Genomic DNA, 22,551 nt, shown 5'->3' with positions numbered 1-22,551 from the left:
ACCACGAGAGAGGAGAGAAAAAGAAAGAGCTGAGCATAGATGCTAAGACGTTTAAGTCATATAATGTTACCGAAGTACACTTTCATGTGTTCGGATTATTTTTTCCTGCTATATTTTCATTGAGTACATTTTTCTTCCATAAGAAAACGTTGAAGTGTAATAGTGAAAAATTCTTAATTCTCTAGACATAAATCATTTTTAAAACAAAATTTCTTTATTACCACAACAGTACTAGTTAAATAAGCTGCCCAACTTACCGATGCATCTTTCTCCCTCTAATATTGAAAATAACACCTACTAGTTTATTCAAGCATAGTACCTTCTTTGCCAGACGTCCATTTGAATTTGTAACATCCAGTAGTTATTTAAAAGTATCTTCTTTCGCCGACTTATAGCATGTGTAGTAAGTTTTTAAAGAAGATAAAAGATTACGTTCGCGTGTGTTTATGTGCGTGCAATCAGATCCACCCAGCGTCGAAAGTCTGACTGTAGATGGACATGAGGCAAGTGGTACTTACCTGTTGAATGATGGACAGAAGGTCAACGTTTTCTGCTCGTTCGAAAAAGGGAATCCTACATCACGTTTTCACTTGCTGGACCAAAAGAGGGTTAAAATGGCAACTTCTTATACAGAAGAATACATCGACCAGTCACTTACTGTACATTGTGAGGATGACTGGCCAATAATCAGTTGTGAAGGAAAGAGGTCAAAACAAAATCGATCTGTGTCTTTTCTTGTCAAGTGTGAGTATTACTAATTTCAATATTATTTATGTGGTTTTTTTCAATCGTGTGTGACTCAAGATATATTTTAATGTTTGTGCGTTCGGTTTTCAGACAATCGTGTACATTTTCTAATACGTAAAATACTTAAAAGTATCTAATAACTGACAAGCTCATCATCCACGCTTTTTTTTCTCCTTGGATACAAATATGATAATATTTAATCTAGAGGGTCGTCTAGAAATCACGTTAAACTCTTTTTATCCCACAACATTCCTGTAAAATTCACATTAAGAAATATACACTCATGTAGTTTTTGATTCTTTAGTCAGCACGTGCTGCTAGTGTTTGGTTTTATTTTTTCATTCAAAAACGGATAGTTTAAAGTGTAAGCATAAAATGTAAGGGGAACAATTTACATCAACAGGTTATTCTTGTACTTTTTGATTGTAACAGGTCCTCCTCAGTTTGTTAACAGCACTGTGAAAATTGACAGTTCTTCGGATGAACAAACTATAACACTAAACGTAAAGTCTTACTCATCAGCCACAGGTAAATGTGTCTTGACACCATTGTCTTTACTCCACAACACTCAAAGACAGGTGACTTGCAACATAAGAGGTGAGCCACCTGATCTTGACCTAAGCTTTCCCTTTGCCAACGAGAACCGCAGCATCAAAGAGTGGATACTAACCTATCAAAATGAAGGAGGCTCTGCCAACATAACAATAATCCTTAATAAAAATATAGGTGAGTATATTAAACAACTGTTATTTATTTACAAATGTGAATGTAAACAAGAGACAGACTCTGTGGCCGATGAATAGAAACTAAAACTCGAGCATGGAAACCTGATATATATTCTTACTTAGTTTACAGCCTGCTATATTGCTCTAAATATGTAAGGAGGCAGTCCAAATACTGTAAAAAATACAATATCCTTAGAGATAAATATTTGCCTACTAAAGGAGCGACATAAGTAGAGACTATAACAAGTATAGAAAGCATACAGAACAGAATATAAAAAATGGCGTACTGCGTTTTTTTTAGCTTTTACATATAATTAACTGCCCTAAAAGGTTGGACATTTGCATTAGCTCTGCTACGCTCCAATGAAAGACTTACTACAGAATGTGTTATTTTCCTTTAAAAAGGGGGTCTTTATTACATGAAATTGTTTTCCTCGAAAAGATCTTCATCTGTTTACAGAAGATGGCACAGAAAAAGACCCGTTGTTTACAGACAAGAATGGCAAGATGGGTCCATTAATTTTTACCTTCTCCGTTCTGCTGATTGTTATTATCATCGCTTTAGTCATTGTTGCTGCTCTTGTGGTAAGGAAAAAGAGAAAGGAAAATAATGGTAAGATCTTAAAATTAAAGTATAAACATTTTAATAAATTTGATTTTGTACCTTTGTTGTGTTATGTGAAAAAGTAAACTCTTGCAAACTGGATTTTCTTTGGTTCTACAGGCCTTAGTGGCATTGTAAAAGGTAATGTTTACTTGTAAAAGTACTAAATGGATTACACATTATAAATATTTCTATCTATGATGTAATACATGCATGAAGAGAAATAGAAACTTTGAAAAATAAGAAACACTTTCACTCATTTATATATTTGTGTATAGTGAAAGTGTACACATAGGAAGTAAATTTTGTCATTTCTGTCTTTTTTCAGGCAATACAACAAGGTATGTGTAGTTTTATGTGACATTAGTTCTATCAGTTTTTTTATATTTTTTGCGTATTTTTGTCTATAAAACCAAATCAACATTTTATAAACTCTTTCTCTCCTATCTTAACATAATATATTACATTTTTCAAGCACATAATGATTATATAGTTTTATATTCAACTTTGATTCATTTAGATAAAGTTGGTAAGAGTTGTTTGCTGTATCACCAAGTAAATGACATAAACATAAGTAACTTAGTTAAAATGAAATACACTCGTCAGCTTTAAGGATGTTGCATTCAATCGAGTTTGTAGTATGCTCCTTAATAAATGACATTGAGTTTTAGGATTTTAACTTTCTCACAACATAAATTTAATTTTTGTATTTTAATATGAAAAGAAAGAAGCTTCTTAACAAAAATAAAATTGTTTCGTGTCAGAAGCTGATTGAAGAAACCGAAAGAGTATTCTACTTATTTCTTTTTGTTTCCTTGGGTTACGAGAAAATAATGTTTTATTTTGTGTGAAATTCTAGCCTTGAAGAAAAAAGTTCTGATTTAAGAGGCAGCTTTACAGAAGACATTTCAAGTAAGTGATTTCAAAATCAAGAACGTGTTTGGTCACTTTGTTAAGTTTTGTTCGTTTGTTTGATATTTATTGTATTTTTTGCATCGATTTCTTTGGGTTTTTTTAAAAATTGCTGTTGCAGGAAATTAGTTTAAAAATCCATTTTAACCAAGTTCTGAAAACCGTCAGTATTCTTTGGGCGTTGAAGACTCGTGAGCTCGAGCCCCTGCTTAAGATTTTGCATCATGATATAACATGATCGCCGGTATTACTACCAATACTAGCTAATACTTGCTTCTTTTTAGTGAACTTTAGAAGTACTTTCTACTCTGAACAAGGTGTCAGTACAAACCATGTGACCGATTTCCTGCGTCAGATCTTACTCGCATTTCTAGCACGTAAATTAACGGAATAAAATTCTTGTTAAAATTGTGTCCTGCCGTGGTTATTATTTTTTAAATAGCTGACAGTCATCTACATAATCACACGTACGTGTCAGCCTCATCTGTTCGTAACCAAAAGAAAGGGCGAAGTAAAGGTAAGTTGTCGTTAAATAGTTTCATATAATAAATAGTGGTTGGAGAATATAAATACCATGATCAAGGAAAAATAATTAAAAAAAAAATAAAAATAAGGATAATGCTAACTCTACTAGTTATTAAGTAAACAAATCTAGCAATTAAGCAGTCTAAAAATCCATTTATTTGTTCTTTAGATATTACACATCAGATCGCATTCCCTTTAATAACAGCGAACTAAGAAAAGGAATCATAAAAAATAAACAGAAAATCAGTCTAAAAAATCGAAACAAAAGATAAACAGGAGAAAGAAATAACACACAAACAAGCACCAACGAGTTTTATCAATTTCTTTTACACGTGAAAAATAAGACCAATAACAGATTTTGTGCTCCAGGTGAATCTTCTTCAGGACCAGTTGAAGAAACTTATACTTCTGCGACCGAAGTTCGAGCGAAAAAACGTCAAGAAAAGCTAGGTATAAAAAAACTTTGATAAAGTTATCATCTAGCATAATTTTACATTCTATTTTCAGTTATGATTATTTCTGTCCAATTTTTATCAGAGCATATTTAATTATTTTAGTTATTTATTTATTCGTTGTATTTTCCCTTATGTATACATTCTTTCTATCTCCTTCTCCCACTCTCACACAGTCTCTCTCTCTCTCTTGAATTAGACACAAATTCAAGTGGATTTAAGGAAATAACTACATCACTTGATACAGTCATCAAAGAGTGTGATTCATCTGACCATAAAAGTCACACTGATTTCGATCATAGCAAATATAATAATGGCACAGGGAGATTATTATATTAGTCCTAGTCACACCACTGCTTATTGCTAATTATATAAACAAAAATATTAAATTTGTATTTCCGTTTTATTCATTTTTAGTCAATATTATTTTTGAAATAAACAGGAAATATGTTTAGAGGACAACATCTAAATAAAGATGTCTTAAGTTCTCAGTTAACCCCATTTATGACTGAACAAGCTTTTGCATGTTAAACCTAATTTCTACTTTTGCATTCGGTTACGAGGGGGAGGTGTGCTCTAAAAGCTGATTTGGATTCTTTCGTAGATGATGTCGCTTGTGATGCTGACGATGCTGACGATGCTGATGTCTCCTCCTCAGAAGAAATAATGGTAATCCTTGCGCCTAATTCACGTCCAATGAACTAGAGAGGTCTTTAGCAGAACTTAGTTCATCCCAGCTTGAATTTCTGCAAAGACTTACTTTTAGACGTACATTAGTATGTTATTCCGCCTTAATAACGACGGCTTATATATATATGTAACAGATAATTATCTATTTTTTTTGTGTCGTAAATGCTTCACTTTAATTCGTCACCTTCTACACCTTTCTTTCTTTCAGCCTGGTTCTATAGTCATGTTCTGCCAAACAGCAAACTAAGCAAATACAAAGTTGATTTATTTTATTGTTACAGGTGGCAGAGCCCACTTCTGGGGTGAAGAATTCAGATGGATTAGTATATGGAGACCTCGACTTCTCGAACAAAACAACGTTTAATAACGTCGCCAATGAGTCTGTGTCAGAAACAGAGTACGCCGCCATCAACTTCACCGCCATGGTCCCCCCACCACGTAATTACAGACAGAAGATAGATAAAAAGGGCAAAAGAGATTATCGAAACTGAATTTGGAAACAGTAAGTTAACTACATTGATCCAACAGGTTTAGAAAATGTTAAAGCTTCTATACGGCAGTGTTAAGTGTTAACGCAAACTTAAAAAATGGATTTAATGTACAAAAAAGTACTTTCACAGTGCTTAAAGAGTTTGAGTAACTATGTAGAAAAATATACGATCCCTTGTTAACTAAATCATTTGTCTTTAACTTATAAACAACTCTCTTTAACAGATCCTTCTCGTTTAGTCTCTGTCACATAAAATTGTCCTTCCTTTTAGGACTAAATAGCCCTAGGTATGGAGCTTGTCTATTTTGGGGTTGAAGTATCCTTGTGCCTTTGTTCAGAAGTTCTCACATGTGTGCGCCATGAATTGTTGTAGTATATTGTAAAATGTGTGCTTTTTATACATATGTGGACATTTATTCTTATGATTATGAAGAAAATTGTTTAATTTTAGCTTCTTTATAAGCAGATTAATTTCTGGCTTTATTTTTTCGTGAATTTTCTCTCAGAAAACATTCTACTGCCTCTATGGTTATACTTAGATCACTTGTGTTTCTCAAGGAAAGCTAGCTGTATAAAATCAGTCTTCATATTAAAGAGATTGTATAATATTGTAGATATTAGTGACTACGGAGTAAACCTCAAACTACACAAACAATTCTTAAAGACCTATTTGGCGTTATGGAATCCTAATATTACTTTTTCAGATTAGTCAATTATGCATCGATTGCAATATACAAATAGTGTTAAATAAGATAATTGAAGGGATTCCAAGGAAAAACAATCGTGATTTCTTAGAAAGTAGGCGTAATGTTTAACAGTTTTTTTTCAATTCTCTGTCACCGTTTCGCTAGGTTCTGCGGACAGTTTCTCTTTAGATGTCGCGTAGGTGATTGGTGTATTGTGAGACTGTAGAGGCCTCGCCGTCGTGCATTCAGATTGGTTCTCGTTATGCACTCGGCTTCGACTTTTTCTTCTTTTCAAGGGGGAATTCTGAGTTTTGACGTAGTGCTGGGCTAGCTAGATGGGCGATGCAGCTCCTGGCGTATCCCATGAGGATAAAAGCCATCGCGGGAGAGGATAATGTAGAGGCTGACTTCTTAAGCAGGTCTCTCTCCCCGCCTGATACCTTTTAGGCGGCCGGTTGCCTTCAACAGTAGAAGGATGAAGATGTCAGTTATGTAGGTTAGCGATGTTTATATTTCTCTTGTCGAGTTTCTTTAGGGTTGTGCCTTAGCCTACGCAGTCGTTCCCGTGTTTTGGGGTTTAGTATGGTGTTTTGACTGTAATTTTTGACTGTTTTGACTGTTGCTCTTCTGTAATCTTGACACGCGATGGGTTTTAAACTCCGCGTTGCTTTGTCTTTAGGGGGGGGATGTGTCGCGTGTCACGATTTGGGCCTTTCTGTCAGCGCCTGGGGACGCTCCTGTTCAGTAAGGCAGCTCACAGCAGACGAGGGTTGACGGCTGTTTTTTGTACGGTGTGCAGGGGAAAGGTCAAGGCCTTCACCCTCTGACCGTAGCCGTGTCTTACGTCACGCTCTGGCTACGTCACGTGACGTCGGCTTGAGTGCTGTGTGCTGCCGGTGGGAGCTCTGGGGGTGCACTGGTCGGGCCCCTCCCTTCCCTGTCCAAGGTTTTGGCGTGAAAAGCGTTCACGCGCCTTGGCATGGGCTGGGTGTCGTGGGCGCTGACGATTGGTCACAGCCCCTGGGCGACAGGAAGTGAACCCCAGAGAGCAGCGTCCCTCGTGGCAGTTCTGACCTGGGCTCGATGGAGAGAGGAGCGTGTTGTGCCTGAAAGGACGGCGGGAGGCCAGGCCATTTGGGCAGTGTGGGCTGCGCCGTGTTACCCAGGTCGTTTGAGTTTCCCTTGGAAAGTGTCCGCGGATTTCCACGGGAGAGTTTCTACCATTCCCGTTGTGGAGGGCTGACCGTCGGGTACCATCACAAGCCGATTTGGGTTAGTAGAGTCTATTTTCTTTGAGTTCTACACGTTTCCAGTCTATGGGGCCCTTAGTTGGGGATTGGAGTGTGAATGGGTTGATCTTTATATGTTATATCTTTATATGTTAATGACTATGTTCACGATTGTTTTTTATTTTTTTTTTGGAGTGTAAGACTTGTGTCTGGTTAGAATGGCTTTTGTATTGGCCGGGTCGCAGCGCATGTGGCGCGCACCCGTGTTTTATTAAATGGATTTGTATGCTTTAGGACCGGCGCTGTAACGGTCACATGCTTATACGTGTGCTAGAATATGTGTTTAGAAACTGTGCAGTTGTGGAAGAGCTGCCTGTTTATTGGAGGAACTGTTTTTTTTTTTTTTTTTTTTTTTTTTTTTTTTTTTTTTTTTTTCTACAGGCTTTTATCTGTTCTACATGTTCGTCATATTTTGCAACGTCTTCGTATTTCGCATCTTCCTCGTATTCGACATACTCTATGTGTTCTTCGTCGTTGACGTCTCATCCGCCATTGTGTCAACCAGCCACCCTGTACCCACGTCATCTCATCGGCGTGTGAACACGTGACCTCGCTGCGCGGGTGTGTGCCAGCTTTAGGTGGAGCAGCCAGGGTTAGGACCGGTGAGCAGGGGTTCACGGACCACGGCCTACCCACCTCTCGTACCTGACGCGAGGAGGGAGGGGGCCAGCTGAGTAGAAGAAGACTGGTGTTTCCGCTGATTCTTTGAACACTTGAGCAGACTTTGACTGTGCTGTGTCGCAGTGCTCTTTGTATTTTTTCTGCTGTATTTGTGTTTATTTGTAACCTCTTGGCGGGGAGGTTAGTCCCTGTTGTTTTTGTATTATTTGACGGGTGCTCGTGGGGTATTTTTTGATCTGTTTTTTCTGTGTGTGTGTGTGGGTGTATGTGTATGCGTGTTTATACTTGTCAGTAAACAGCGTGCTTGTATCGTTTTTCCCGTCTTTGTCGTGGTTTGTGCCGTGCACGGGTTTCGAGAGGTAGTCGTAGACTGTCTCCGGCCGAGTGTCTGTGCGTGTCTGGCCGGCTGTGTGAGCGGCTGTGCGCGTGCTTCTGGCGAGGCTGGGGGGTGGAACGCGACACCACACTTATGTCAAAAATTAAGTACGATGATAAATTCCTCTTCCCTTCAACTTGAGTGGTGTGAAAACCATTAGAGGATGAGTGTGCTGCAAAATTTGGAACAGCAGACATTATTGAAAAGAAAGGAAACGGTATTGACTCATCTTTAACCTCTCCCCACAAGGATGAATTAGAAAATTTGGCTTTCCTTTCCCTGCTGCTAAATAAAGAAACCTTCCAAACTATTTGTCAGTACAACGGTTCAGTGAGGTAAAGTCCATTATCTTAATTAATTCTTCAGCTTGTTTGGGCTTAAAGGAAGGATCGGAGATAGGACTAGAGGATATCAATAAGACCAGTATTACCACTGCTGTCTTTGTACATACTGTACTATCAAACTGTTAGTAATCGTCTGCGGCTTATCTTTACTTATGTAAATTATTGCTATCCCTGATTTTATGGTGGATTAATTGTATATGCCTGATCACTGTTGAAATTACTGTAAATATGTTAACTTTGCTTGTGTTTAATATGGGGAAAGAGCATAATTTCAGACGAAACTCTTAAATGTACATAACAGAAAGTTAATAGAACGTTATATAAATGTCAAGATCTTAGCCGCTTTTGTTAGCACCACACATCCACACTTTAACTTCATCCTGGCTTATAGGTTTACGCCTTTTACTTACTGTGATATGAAAGTAAAGGAGGAAGGACAACATTACTCACGTAGGTTCATAATTCTGTGAAGCACTTTATATCGAGGACAGTCGTACCAAAGGAAATAACATGCTCATTTAATTTGAACAAGGCATGTTATTTCTACTTTTGCGTGAAACCTGTTGCAATTTCTGTAAAATGGGTTTAAAGAGTGTTGGGTCTGAATAAAGCAAGTGTTTGTTACAAAATGGAGTTTTAAAGTTACTTGTAAGTGGTGTGGACTTTGCCAGACACTAATGAGTCTGTCTGCTTATTCATTTCTAAATTTTCCTCAACAAAATCATTAACAAATATGGTTCTGTTTTTAATACAAAGTAATGTTGTACTACGTATTCAATAAAGTCTTTTTCCGGCGTTCTTATGTTCTTATGTATCCGTTTACACTTCAGTTTGCAGAAGTTCACAGATCAACGGTCAAAGTTAAACACTTATGTCACGCATTAGGGAAACATGTAGACATTTTGATATTAATAACATATTGCGAGGGCCGTACAAAATTATCAAACTAAAACTGAGCCTGCTCTGATTGGTCAAGCTGTAATTTTTTTACACCGTGGTAACACTTTTGAAAGGTGTAAAATCCAAAAAAACAAAAGATACATTAATAATGATAATAAGAGGCAGTCCACCCTAGCTTGGGGTGAGGGTCAAAATAAATCTCCAGAATATTTTAACTTAGGCCGACGAGCAACATGCTTATCTGTTCCGTCATGTACTCGTATGTGTTCAGTATCACTTCCCCTGTCCTAACATATGAGATATCATTGTTTAAGCCACTGATCCCCTTAACCTAAATGTTCCCTTTTGCGGAAAAAAATTCACCTCTGCTCATCAACCTCTAAAATTCATAAGCTTGCTGAGTGAAATCGCATACGAAAAAAATTCAGTTTACTTTCTTATCACAGCGTTCTTTACCCTCGTACCCGCCTTTGCATTTTATTATTTATGACAATAAACGTGGAATTGCTAAAACTTCTATTTTTTAATTAAAATCTCAGTGTCACACACGGATTCATGGTTAAACAAGATTGTGAAAGGTGAGGTACCTTTGGAAAGTACATGATGAAAATAGAGGAACTGATGTTGTGCGGTGGGAAGGGTGACCAAACTATTAAAAAAAATATGTACTAAAAGGGATGTGTGTTTTTGTTCGAATTATTTCTGCTCAAGTTGACATTTTGAAGTATTAATGCCCTGCAATATTTTAATAAATCCTTCTTGTAACTAAATCAAGATTTGTAAAATTAAAGCCACATTTGTATGACAGTAAGGTATTAGTGAGCATACATGAATTAGCCCTGATGAGAACGATTTATAATCGTTATGCTCTCTGTAGATAAATCGAAAGCTCTCCTTCCTCTTCTTCCATCGTATCTGGCGGCTGCAACACTGAGATAGCGTACTTCCCTAACCCGAAGCACAAAATCCCATCTCTACTTCCCCCTCTTCACTTATCACGTGCTTGGTGTCTGATGCACAAAGTTGCAAGAAAGCCTGAAAGCGCGCGCAAAGTATGATGGCTAATATGCATATTAATTTAATTCCGTATCTGTTCCAAGAACACCAAGCAACCCAAACAGCAGGAAGAAAGTCGTTTATAATCCTAGTGCCAGTCCCATTAGTCATATTCAAACTTTGTTGAGAGAGCTAAGATTTTTGTCCTCTATGAGAACTTAGAAAGTCGGTGGTTAGCTGTTTCTGTGACGGCATGTTTACCCCAAAATATAGAAAATATTGTTTCTACGATGTAGATTTATTCTTGGGTTCCTTTGTAAAAACATTTCTTAGAAAACGATCTCTCGGGTTATTTTTATTTAGAGGCATTCATTGTCTGGTTGTAAGTCCCTTACTGTGTCTCTAAATGGTAGTCTGGTGCAAGGATAAGAACTGGCGGGTGCATAACTAACATGAACTTGTGTATCTTGAAGGTGAGACAAATGACTGAGAGATGACTGAAGGATACCTAGTAACACCCTATCTGCAAGAATATAATCAGAGTGAGCTCTGTTCTGCATATCTGTGGCGATGAGATGTGCGTGTACCAATTACTATGAACCCTTACTAATACAGGGAAGCAAACTACTTTTCTTTTCCAAGTATGCTTTGGTCTCCCAACTCTCCTCCTCCCTGTGGGTTCTAGTCAAGTGCCTGCCTGGCAATGGTGTCAGCTGGTTTGTACAGGGTGTGTCCTATCCACCCCCATTTGCGAGTTTTGATGTCTTGGCTAGTGACATTCTGCTTGGTTCTTTTCCACAGGCTGCTGTAGGAGATCTTTTCAGGCCATCTTCTTCCCAGAATATGGCGTAGGGATCGGTTAGCAAAGCCAACAAAGGCTAAATAATTTCATGTACTTCCTGGTAATGAGAAAAGTTTTAAAAATGCAAACTTTAATAAGCATCGTCATCTTTCTCAAAGCGCAATACTACATTTTTGTTTAATAATTTACTTTAAATATTGATTATTGTTCTGGTCACTCTTCTCTAGCTCCTGTAAACTATTTATTTGCACTTTGAACTATTATAAGTGCCAGCGAACCGGAGCTTTCGTATTAACAGAGGAGCAAAGAGTCAACGTTTATCTGGGGCTCAGCCGCCTGCAATGATTAAATCCACATCCGGTGTACAAGCCAGGGTTGCCACAAAGATGTGACAGTGTCGGAGAACAATGTGGGCTGTTGGTCTGCAATGTAAGAATTCAGACCTAAGTTGTGAGCGAGAAGGTCGACGACGTCAACTTTTAAACAGTAAATGTTTAAACAATAAATACATGTTGTATTTACAGTGCAAGAACTGGTGCCTGTTTAAAGCACAAAGCGAAGGAATCATGCAAATTATATATAATAAATTAAAAGGCATGTACTTATTATTCACTCCAAAACACCAGTGTTATTTACTAATAATTATATTTCCAGCCCAATACGTAATATGCCAGGTCACAATAGCTAACAAAATATTCCGAACTAAAGCTTTAATTAGCATCCAAAACAAACTTTGCAAGAACACAAAATACTGTAGTATTTACTTTATTATTACCTCCAATAGAAGATTACAGATGACAAAAAAAATAAAGGAAATTAAAATCAGTAGAAATAAGTATAACTATTTCTCATTCTGAATATGTATACAAACCTCTCTCTAGAAATCTCTCAATATTGCTGGTTGTTAATGTGGGTGTTTGCGTCCATGCGAGGTAAAGTTGTTGTAGTGACCTTTTGGGTATCTAGATGCATGAAACCATCTCATCTAATACAACTTCATGTAGAGGTGTAGTGCCCATAGAATGGGAAGTAACCTTTCTCTATTTGTAACCGGCGAAAATAAGGTTAAAGGAGTTGTCGATGCTGAAGAGAGTAACAGATATGTTTTGCGATATTTTTTGCGATAATTTGTATTACTGCCACTTTATTTGTGCTTTCTCTTCTTTGCTGGTTAAATGTTACTCATATGACTGTATGTGCCCACCTTCATCATTAGGTGATGTACCTTAGAAATAATGATGGTAATGGATGATGATTTCTTTTATTAAGTTCAGAAAAGCGGTACCCTTTGCCTGTATGCAGAAGTAACAGGAACGTGAAATCATTTAATTGTTACCTCGATAAGCAGTCCATATGCTCAACCAATGATGCATTGTCAGTTGTGTGTATGACAGATGATGCAGGTCTGACTTAAGAATGCTGTGGATGCAAGACTGCATGCTTTTTCTAAGTTTTCCATGATTCACAACCTTATCCATATCTTGTCCTCCTCTTTCTTTTGTAACTAGTACTTGTTTTGTTTATTTTTGTATTTGAGCACACTTCCCAAGTATAATTGCCCACTAGGATTAATAAAAATTGGTCATTGTATTTCTCTATCCCGCATGACTGTTTATAAAGGGTACAGTATATCTTTAAACTCCCATCCCTTAATCCTTTTCCTGTTTGTAGCCTACATCCCAGCCTGCAAAGGCTTTGGGCATTTGAACGGCCCCGATAGGGAAGTGAGACTTTGGGATGGGAAGCGTGTAATTCGATCCTAAATTGACGCGTCCATCGCGCTTTTTTTCTTCAGCCGCTCTCGATTTGGTAGCCACGTGATCGTGTCGCATCCCTCCAGCCGCTAACCCTAACCCCCTCTCTTCCCCTTCGCCGCGTGTAGCTACGGGGTCAAAGGTACAACGTACCCGGTCACACCGGCCGGTTCTTTGCGCGCGGACATTTTGAACTGTACGTCCATCTTCAAGTGAAACACCGCCGATTTCTGAAGTAAGTCTTAATAAAGTTAAGTGAAAGATGCCATTAAAACAACTATACTTTATAACAGTGGATAGTCATGAATAATTTATGATCATATATAAGTATTGTAGTGCTTTTTGTGAAATGCTTCACGTGTTGTACCCGGCAGGTCTCACACATACATCCACTGGCAACTCGCTTTTACATGACGCTGTCTTCTATATGTGCTGTAAATAATTTAAATGGTTTAACCATATCCTTCTTGTTTTAATAATCAAATTGTTTAATCGTATCTCTTGCCTACTAATTGCACGTATTTAATAATTACAGAAATGAAATGTTGAGCGCGAATACGATTGGCGGAAGCAAGAGGACAGTGCATGATGGGTTCAAATCAACTAGTCAAGAGGTAAAGCACACTCCACACACAATCTCTCGTATTATTGATGATTAACTTCGAAGTTGAAATCTATGACATGAACTCATTGAGTCATGCTTGAAATTCGTCGTCTGCTTTCTCAATAACAGCGGTGCGTCGATTACCAAACGTTTGTCTCCGTCTTGATGCATTCTAGGGGAAAGCAACAAGACAATCACATTGCTTTCTGAACAACTAAAATTTTGGAAAATTAATGCAAAGCAAAAGAAAGAATTTTATTTTTGTACTTTAAAATTAAAACAAAATGTATGAAATCCAAAGCTATGCAATGAACTTTGTCAAAGTCTGTCATTTTTCTAACAATCACTTATCTGATCACATATTTTCTATTCTCTTAAAATGCTGCATGCCATTTTTTCATTTTATTTTACATGATTTACAAAAAGAACTAATTATAACAATCTTTAATTGCAGATCACACTGACTGTAGGTCTGGCTCAGTGAATTTTACCAGTAAGTTTATTTTGTCTCCCTCTATGATTTCATGAGGATCACTATACAAGCACAGGTTTTGTGTTTTTAATGGTCTACATGCACATCCTTATTATATCCATCTAAACATTTTTGTTAATTAAAAAAATTGTCAATAGACTTACATCTATAGTTTAGTTTTGTCATTACTTTAAAGACTAAAAATATTTTGATTTCAGATACATTATTGAACAGAGTTCTCGGCAAAGTTGATGAGCAGAGCAAAGCACTACAGAATGTAGTTCACAAACTGAATCAGGTCACCCTGCTTCTACAAAATATGGGGAAAGAGGAGCTGATGAAGAAAGGAATTAGAACAAAAGTGGTATGTCATTTAAGTATAATGTGTTAGTACTAGACACCTTTTTTAAATGTTACCTTTAGCTTTAGCTAATATATCAGTTAATATGTATGTTATGCTTTACAGTCTTGATAAACCATTTAACAAACAGGCAGGCATAGCATCGGCTTACAGGTTAACTCTCCTGACAAGAATGTGTGGTCAGTGTAATATTTGTATTAACAAATAATACACATTTTATGAAGTACAAAATAATGTAGTATTTTATATGCATAGATTTTATTTATAAAATAATTCTGTCACTTGCTTTTCATGGTGTCAAAATGAGCAGTCTGTGTGTGTCTATTAACTATGACCACTAAAATTGTTCTACTTTCATAAAGAACAGCTTTGATTAAACTCTTTATTAACTTGGTGATTTGAGTCACATAATGCCATTATTTTCTCTGAAGTCCCACTAGGGTTTATTTAAGAGACTGGGTCTGGTTTGTAGCTATATTCATCATGCAACCATTGATCCCTCATCAGTGGAGTAGGGTTCAGCATTATATCTTAAACTTACCCAATCCAGTGAATTAATTTATTTTGCATTTGTATTGTAGTATTTTACATGGTGGAAACAACTAAAGATTTTTTTTAACAGGTTCAGCACCTCTCGTGCACGGAGAATTTTAAAACGGCTGCTTTCTTCGGAGTTGGCTCAGTGGAACCAAAGGGGAAAAAGTTTCCAGTCACTTCAGCTGAGAAGTATATTAATTGGTGCGTAGTTTTTGTTTGGTTTTGATTTCTTTGAGGTGTACATCAATATGAACTTAAAAGGACAAAGTTTCCGAACAATTTTAAAAAATAGTGAATCTAAGTATTATTTTCTCTACATTTACAAATTTATTATTGTGTACAATAGCATTTAAGTCTAGCTTACAATTTCTATTTGTGCACAGTCGCAGTCCAAGAGACATGGATTGAGGAATGATTCGAAGGGTGATGCCATCTAATGGTGAGTGGAATTACAAAATGAGTTTGTCAAGTTAAAATTATTAATGTGAGCATTGTTTTATTCTTTGTGGATTTATTCAGTAGGCCTATTTACTTTACTTTTTGTACTAAAGATTAATTGGTTACTTTCAGATATTATCCAAAACTTCTGATACACACAAATGGCCATCAAGACATTACCGTTTAAAAATCTTTTTATTCGACTCTTGTTCAAGTTCTTGTAATGTCACTAGTAATTAGTAGATTTATGAAAGCTTTAACTCTTTCTTTACACAAGGCTAAAGGCGGTCAAACCCCCCTGTACGCATAAATTTACCCTTTTTCAAAAAATTATTAAAAAATAACTAAACAAGATAGAACAGCAATTTAAATTGATTATGACAGATCAAAATGTGTAGAAGTGGAACAATTTTACCTTAATCTTGCTTGTGAACTCTCTTTTATGATAATCCAACCAAAATTAGGTATATTATGTGAAGTTTGGAAAATTTTTTTTTTTTACACATTTCAAACAAAAAATTCGGGAGAAGATGAAAACCATTTTTACACCATTCGTGGTCAAATTCTCCTTCATCCGAAGCAGGAATAGCCTCTGGGATGTTCTTTCTTTTGTTATTCGACGTTTCAGATGCATGATGTTCACAATGTGTACCATCGAAAAGGACAGGTAGTGTAGAATATCAGCGAGACTTCCGTTCAAACGTGCGTCCTTCGTCATGTAAGGGAGATAATTGTGTTCATAAAGGCCCAAACTATCTTATTTATTAAGTTTTTCTTTTAAACCACGAGCTGTAATGGCCTAACAAAAAATTACAACAATGCATCAGCCCAATGTGAATACTGCGTAACAAGTGAGCGGGGAAATATCGGCCACCCGTGTTGAGTGCATAAAGAGTTCAGCTTTCATCTATGTCAGAGGTTAGTTCTACTTACATAGCAAAAATCAAAATATGTAAATACATTGTAACTTTTTTCTTTTCTTCTACAGGGATTCCACCACTCATGGATCGATTTTTGGTGTCATATTTTTCTATCTTTTATGTAAATTGTTTGACTTTATGTTATAAATAATTATTTCAAAAATAACTTTCATGGGGTACAAAATTATTGACTGTAATTTTTATGTAAATAATTGGATGAATGCTTATGTTCAAAAACAACTTTAATGCTTTAAATAATGTAAACTGTTAAAAATGTTTTTTGTTGTAATTAATAAAATTGTTTAATGATATCTCTTGCCTACTATTTATGTGTTGTGAGGAAACAAGATTTTGAAAAGCTGTTGAATGTTTTCTTCATGGTGTGCAAGCCTGTGTACCAGTGTAAGTAAAAGTGAGATAGGGTGAGGAATGCAGCATGAGGGGAGTGGGAGTGGGGAAGTTGATGGGAAAACACGACTTCTCATGGGCGATCGGTGGGTATGCAATGGTTTTTTCGTGGGAAGGTGGGTGGGTCTTTCGTGGGAAAACATGGCAACCCGTGGGAATTCCCTACGAGGTCCCCTTAGGGTCCCGCTTCCAAAACCCGAGAGGGACCCAACTTTCTTCCCGAAGAGGTCCCATGAGGGACCCAAGAGTTCTTGCAGGCTGGGATCCCATCCCCTCATAGTACAAAGCTGTCTCACATTGTAAGCACTCTCAACAACAGCAACTAAATTCCCACAAATACTGAAGCTCCCTTTTTTAAAACTATACAATCATGACCACCAATTAATATATATATAAAGATGTAACCATTTATGCCAGTACTGTAAGCAAAACCATGGACGCACAAAGACTAACTTAGCACCAGTCTGTTCCTCTCCAGTTCTATATTCTTCAAAAATTGCTTTAGTTTACAATTCATGCGATAATTGAAGCAAAGTGAAAACAACACTAGTAATACAAATATAAAGGCGAAAGCCGTAGCCCTTTTAGGCAGCCAAAGTATGGAGTCTGGAAGAACTCTACAGGTTAGAAATCTTTTAATCTGATTATGTTGAAATATATTTCCATGGTATAGTTGCTGAAACAATTGCTGGCATATCACAGCTCATTTATTGGACTGTTGACTGCCGAGGGTTTTCTTATTGTATCTTCTCTATGTCGTGTAAAATTGCCACATCGATATAATCATGGGCGTATATGGGATATTAGTTCGTAAAATAAGTGAAGTATAGGAAAGATGGGAGGCAAGCGTTACACTTGAAATCAGAGTTATCCTGCTTTATTGCCACGTTGCAATTTGTGAAAAGGAGTTTGACAATGATTTTCTTCATTTTATTAAACAGACCATTCATACTTGGATTTTGTGTTCTTTATGCAGATTTTTTTTTTCAGGTTTGGAATTTGTGTGGTTCATTCAGAGGAATTACCCTGGGATTACTTTGATGAAAAAGAGTGTAAAACATCGCACGAATGGAGAAAGAGGACTGAATGGCCATCTATATGTGGAAATCGGAATTGGAAAATTGCACCTGCAGGTGAACGAACAAAAAAAAAAAAAAAAAAGGTATTTCATTTTTCTTGCAGAACACCTATTTACTGCTTTTATGTAGAATAAAATACCTAAACATTTACCTGTAAATTAAGGCAAGGTCATAGACAATAACTTAAATACTCTTTTGATGTACACATTATTTTAAATGGTTCATGAAACTCCTGTAATTATTGCTGAAGTTCAGAATGCATCCCACTAATTTTAAATGGGGGTCTGAAAATCATATATATATATAAATGTAGATAGCCTACCATTTCAAGAACACTGTGTTTACAAGCATTAGTTAAGTAACCACATATTCTGGATGACCAGCATGAGTGCATGGTTAAAATCAGGGGAAATATAGCATAAATAGCAGACAAAAATATCTCATTAGTATTTCTATTATAAGGAAGCACAATAAATTTATGGGACAGTTTTTCTTAAACACGCTTGATTTGTAACATGCGTGATGCATTTTTTGAAAATGGTTTTATCTGCTAACTTTGATAAAGTAAGCAATGCAATTCTTGGAAAATGAAAACAGACCCAGGAATAATGTGGTATTGCTTAGTTTTCTAATTGAAACTCGTTAATTCCAGCTATTTTTTAAAATTTGTTTAAATGTGTGGGAGTGAAAAACAGTGAGATCTCTTGTAAAAAGTACCATTTAAACATCATTCATTTAGAACACATTATTATGCAATATATTTTATGTGTCAAATTTTATTTTATTCTTATAAACCTAAATTTTTTTTATCCTATGAAGATTATCCATTTTCATATTCATTTTTCATTTTACATCTGCCTTGGTGACCCATTAGTAGTATTATCTCCCTTTGACCATTATGCAATAAAAACAAACTAAACATTTTGTCATATACAGTACATAAATTTTAAAAAATGTATTTTTGTTTTTTAAAATGTGAAAAATATATATGTGAATATTAAATGATCAAGTATTCATAAAATTTTCTAAATTTTGTATAAGTAAAAGAAAATATTTCACAAGAATCTGCACTGAAATAATTGAAACAAAACTGACTGGTAACAGCATCTTTTAGTAGCCCAAAAGTATTAAATTAAAGAACATGAAATGTTATAGTGAACTGATATTTAAATTTAATGCATTCTTTTATCTAATTGGACACCCAACCTATACTCTTTTCAGTTTTCTGTTTTTTATTGCAAATTTTCTGTTATTTTTGCTGCTTTACATTATTTATAGATGTTTTTGTGGGATTAGAAACATCGAGACACACATTATTGTATACACTTATAATCACTGTATAAAAGCAAATTGTATGCCTATGATTTATTTGTTTAGGTCAAAGCTCACTATGTACCAAATTTAGAAGATATCTCTCTGTATTTACATATTATTGTGTAGCTGTGATAGTTTGCACTGTACAATTAAATTATCTGTAATAAGCTTACAGTGGTTGTTATATATAATTAGTCCATGTATTCTTTTTAGGACTCCTCATTGTATAAATATTACATATTTGTGACGAGAGAGGAATATACAGATGTGTGTGTACACGTAAAATATATATAAGCATGTAACATAACAAAGGAGGGTTTGAAAACAACAAAAATAAAATATGTATCTTTTTGTTTAAATGTCTAATATTACACAAGCAATTTCACAAGCAATACTCTTACATCAGTCAACATAGTTATTAATAGTTGTGATTATAGTCAATTGACTAATCTGCTTGCTTATATTCCTCTATATGACACTATCCGTCTGTTTGCTGATTATTTTTGTCTTCTTTGTTTTTGTCTTTTATTACTTGTCTGTTTAATAGCTTATCCTTCATATTCTATCCATGTCTCCTATTTGATTTTATGATTAACATATTTTTCAGAATGTTGCATTATTTATAAATAATTAGAAATCAATATCTAATTAAAAATATGGACTATTAAGCTTTTTCAGAAAGTAAATAACTTAGTCTTCACCCAAAATTGTCACTTTAGAATTGATTCCTTTTAATGAAATCTTGACTTTATACTAGTGTTTAAAAAAGTCATAAGCAGTTAAACAATACAAATATATGCAAAGTGTCTGATGAAATATTAGAATAATGCTATATCTATACATAGCTTACAAACTTTATTAACTCATTTCTCAATACATGACTAAATTAGAAAGAGGATTTCTGGTTCATGATCATTAAAAACAAGTACACCATATAATTTACATTTATGGTAATGTATGTTTTCTTTACAATAATAGTTTGCAGTATATTTACTACATAAAAAAGTATAAATACAAGTATGTATAGCTAAACTTATACTGTTTACATTCTTCAAGCAGATGGAAGCTAGTTTTGCTGTGCTACACAAGCACACCATACCGTTTGACACAAATAATGTTTATTCTATTAACTATTCTTCAGATTTCTGTTAAAAAGACTTTAAGGAAAATGTTGGCTCAGGCCTTATAGCAATAGTACACATTGAACATGCTTGAGTAGCATTTGATATGACAGGTGGAGAATGATGTTCTATTAGAGTAACAAAAAGAAAAAAGAAGTTACACTGACATGTGACTTAAATGGGCCTCTCAGTTGGTGGGTCAATGACACTGCCACAGGGGTTACAATAACAGAGAAGGAAAACATTTCCTTATTTCCTGGTGGCCTGTAGTGATTATTTTTTCTTCATTGATATTCAAAATGTGGCATGGTAGTCTTTTATTCAAATGTGTTGACTTTATATTGCAGCTGCTGATTTTACTAGCCTAAAAGTAACATAGTATAAGAAAAGAGTAACAGTTTGAAGAATATAGGTTATCGCTAACAGAAATGTTCATGAATATCTGTATATTTCATCTTTGAAAATCACTTCTTTACCATAATGTTCCTAAATGATTAAAAAACATACATACAGTAAAATGACTCGTCTAGGGGAAGTCCCGGTGCTATCAGTGCTCACTGGGAGAGCAGTTTTTCTCTTTCTTGGTTGGCATATCAAGGAGGAAGGACGACGGGCAGTCCGACAAATATTCGAGGCTTAAATCATCAGCTTTATGTGTCAACTGGAGTACAGGTTCCCACTTAACAAAAAAGGTGGACCCATAAGAGAATACCAGAACAGCTGTAACAACTGAGAGCCCACTAGAGAGTATGAGAATAGCTGCAGCATCTGAGAGCCCACAGGAGAGTATGAGAACAGCTATAGCATCTGAGAGAACAGCTATAGCATCTGAGAGAACAGCTATAGCATCTGAGAGCTAAGTTGATGCGCGTATGCATGTGAAAGTAAATGGTAATAATAACGAGAGGTAACAGCACTATGATAGTGGAAGTACACTTAGAACGGATAGCACTGGGACTCCCCCTAGACGAGTCATTTGACTGTATGTTTTTTTCACGTTAAATAAAGCTTTAATTATTATTCAATGTAGTTGAGTCTTGTGTTCGGGGAACAGCTGGCTCGTGAGCGACGTAGTTAACTACGTGATTGACGTGTGAGTATCGAACGTGTGGTTCTCCTGTAACTTGACTTATCTGCCTCCGATGACTTGTTTGTGCTTGTGCGGGCTGCCGGATAAGATTTTTTTGGTCTTGTATGAGGGATTTAGAAACAGAATAAATTTTAATAAATTTGCAAATTTAATGAAACAAATTATGAAACAATATTTATGATAAGTGTGTTTAATAGCAAAAGGTGATATTAAGAAATTGGGAATACCCATTAGCAGAATTCTATTCCAAGTACTGTAAGACCCTGTTTGAAGATAACATTCTCAAAACTATGTCATCAGCCCAAGATCAAGGCTTGCACATTGGATAAAAGACTACAAGGAAAAAAATACTGCATTTAGTCTCAATTTGCACATCAAGCCTTCTACTTTCCTGGTTTAGTACTAACGACAAGGTAATCCTTGTTAATATTAGGTTTAGATGGCCTTTACACCACGTCAAAGACGCAAATGGCAAGCGAGTGTGACCTTAAGACTGAGACTGTTTCCAATGGAGATGCTTATGGATGACTAGATATCTGTAAGCGAGCATCTCTTCTTATAAACGTCACCACCGTTAGGTATTACTAATGAATAAATAGAAAACAGCAGCAACAGTATTAGGACTTGTGCTTTGCTTGCAGTTACTCTGTTTCGATTGTCCGGGGGCGCACATGTAAAATTCATTATTATACACTTCTCTCTACAAGGTGGAGGTGGAGGTCTGCTCATCTTCCTTTCAGGACCACTGCACTGAGAGAGTTTGCTTCTCCATTATCAATTTACGAATGCACATTATCAAATAGACATGCTTCACTCCAGGCTAGCGATCATTTTCCTGGGAAACGGGAGCGAATGCCCTAATGGTTAATGCAATATATGGCGTTTGAAGTGACAGGTTTTCTTGATAACGCAAATACTTTTCGCAGTTGTCTAGCATTTGAAGAACTTTAAGTATCCTAGATAAAAAGATGATAACCGCCCTTACACAAGCTGGCTTAAGTAGGGGCGTCAGTATCTCACTTCCCTGCCGTAGTATAGTCAAGAGGATGAATTTTTATCCCTTTTATCTTGGAAAGATACTAGCTAAGGAGAAGACTTTACGAACTCCCGAGACTTCTGTTGTTCTCATGTCACTGACGAACCTGCACTTAGTCAAAAAGGAGTCACTAATATAGTGAGGAATGGGCATCACGACACACTCTTTCTCTGCGTGTAGAGCTAGCCTGAAGTCAAATAATGACACACTTTTATTAACTCACTTTGCATTTACGTTTGTACGTAGGTATGTGTTCAG

General features: G+C 36.0%; 1 protein-coding gene across 10 annotated transcripts in view; it reads left to right on the top strand.

Annotated features, from left to right (window-relative positions):
- LOC112568076 overlaps window positions 1–21,187 on the top strand; it is a 35,457-nt gene extending 14,270 nt beyond the window's left edge. For 5 of the 10 annotated variants that reach the window (XM_025245109.1, XM_025245105.1, XM_025245104.1 and 2 more), the window contains 9 exons: window positions 463–744; window positions 1,180–1,473; window positions 1,933–2,085; window positions 2,405–2,417; window positions 2,936–2,988; window positions 3,431–3,505; window positions 3,883–3,963; window positions 4,570–4,634; window positions 4,937–5,966. In XM_025245109.1, the coding sequence (XP_025100894.1) occupies window positions 463–744; window positions 1,180–1,473; window positions 1,933–2,085; window positions 2,405–2,417; window positions 2,936–2,988; window positions 3,431–3,505; window positions 3,883–3,963; window positions 4,570–4,634; window positions 4,937–5,146 (1,226 nt within the window). In that variant the 3' untranslated portion in view covers window positions 5,147–5,966. Of the gene's footprint in view, window positions 1–462; window positions 745–1,179; window positions 1,474–1,932; window positions 2,086–2,404; window positions 2,418–2,935; window positions 2,989–3,430; window positions 3,506–3,882; window positions 3,964–4,569; window positions 4,635–4,936; window positions 5,967–7,501; window positions 7,683–17,629 lie in introns of those variants that run through there. The other 5 variants (XM_025245108.1, XM_025245111.1, XM_025245110.1 and 2 more) reach the window with 5 other exon arrangements.
- Window positions 21,188–22,551: the final 1,364 nt, after the last annotated feature.

This window comes from Pomacea canaliculata, linkage group LG7, assembly GCF_003073045.1.
Source record: "Pomacea canaliculata isolate SZHN2017 linkage group LG7, ASM307304v1, whole genome shotgun sequence".
Taxonomy (NCBI): Eukaryota; Metazoa; Mollusca; class Gastropoda; order Architaenioglossa; family Ampullariidae; genus Pomacea; species Pomacea canaliculata.
Note: the sequence above shows the minus strand (reverse complement) of the source record. Positions and strands in the feature narration are given on the sequence as shown.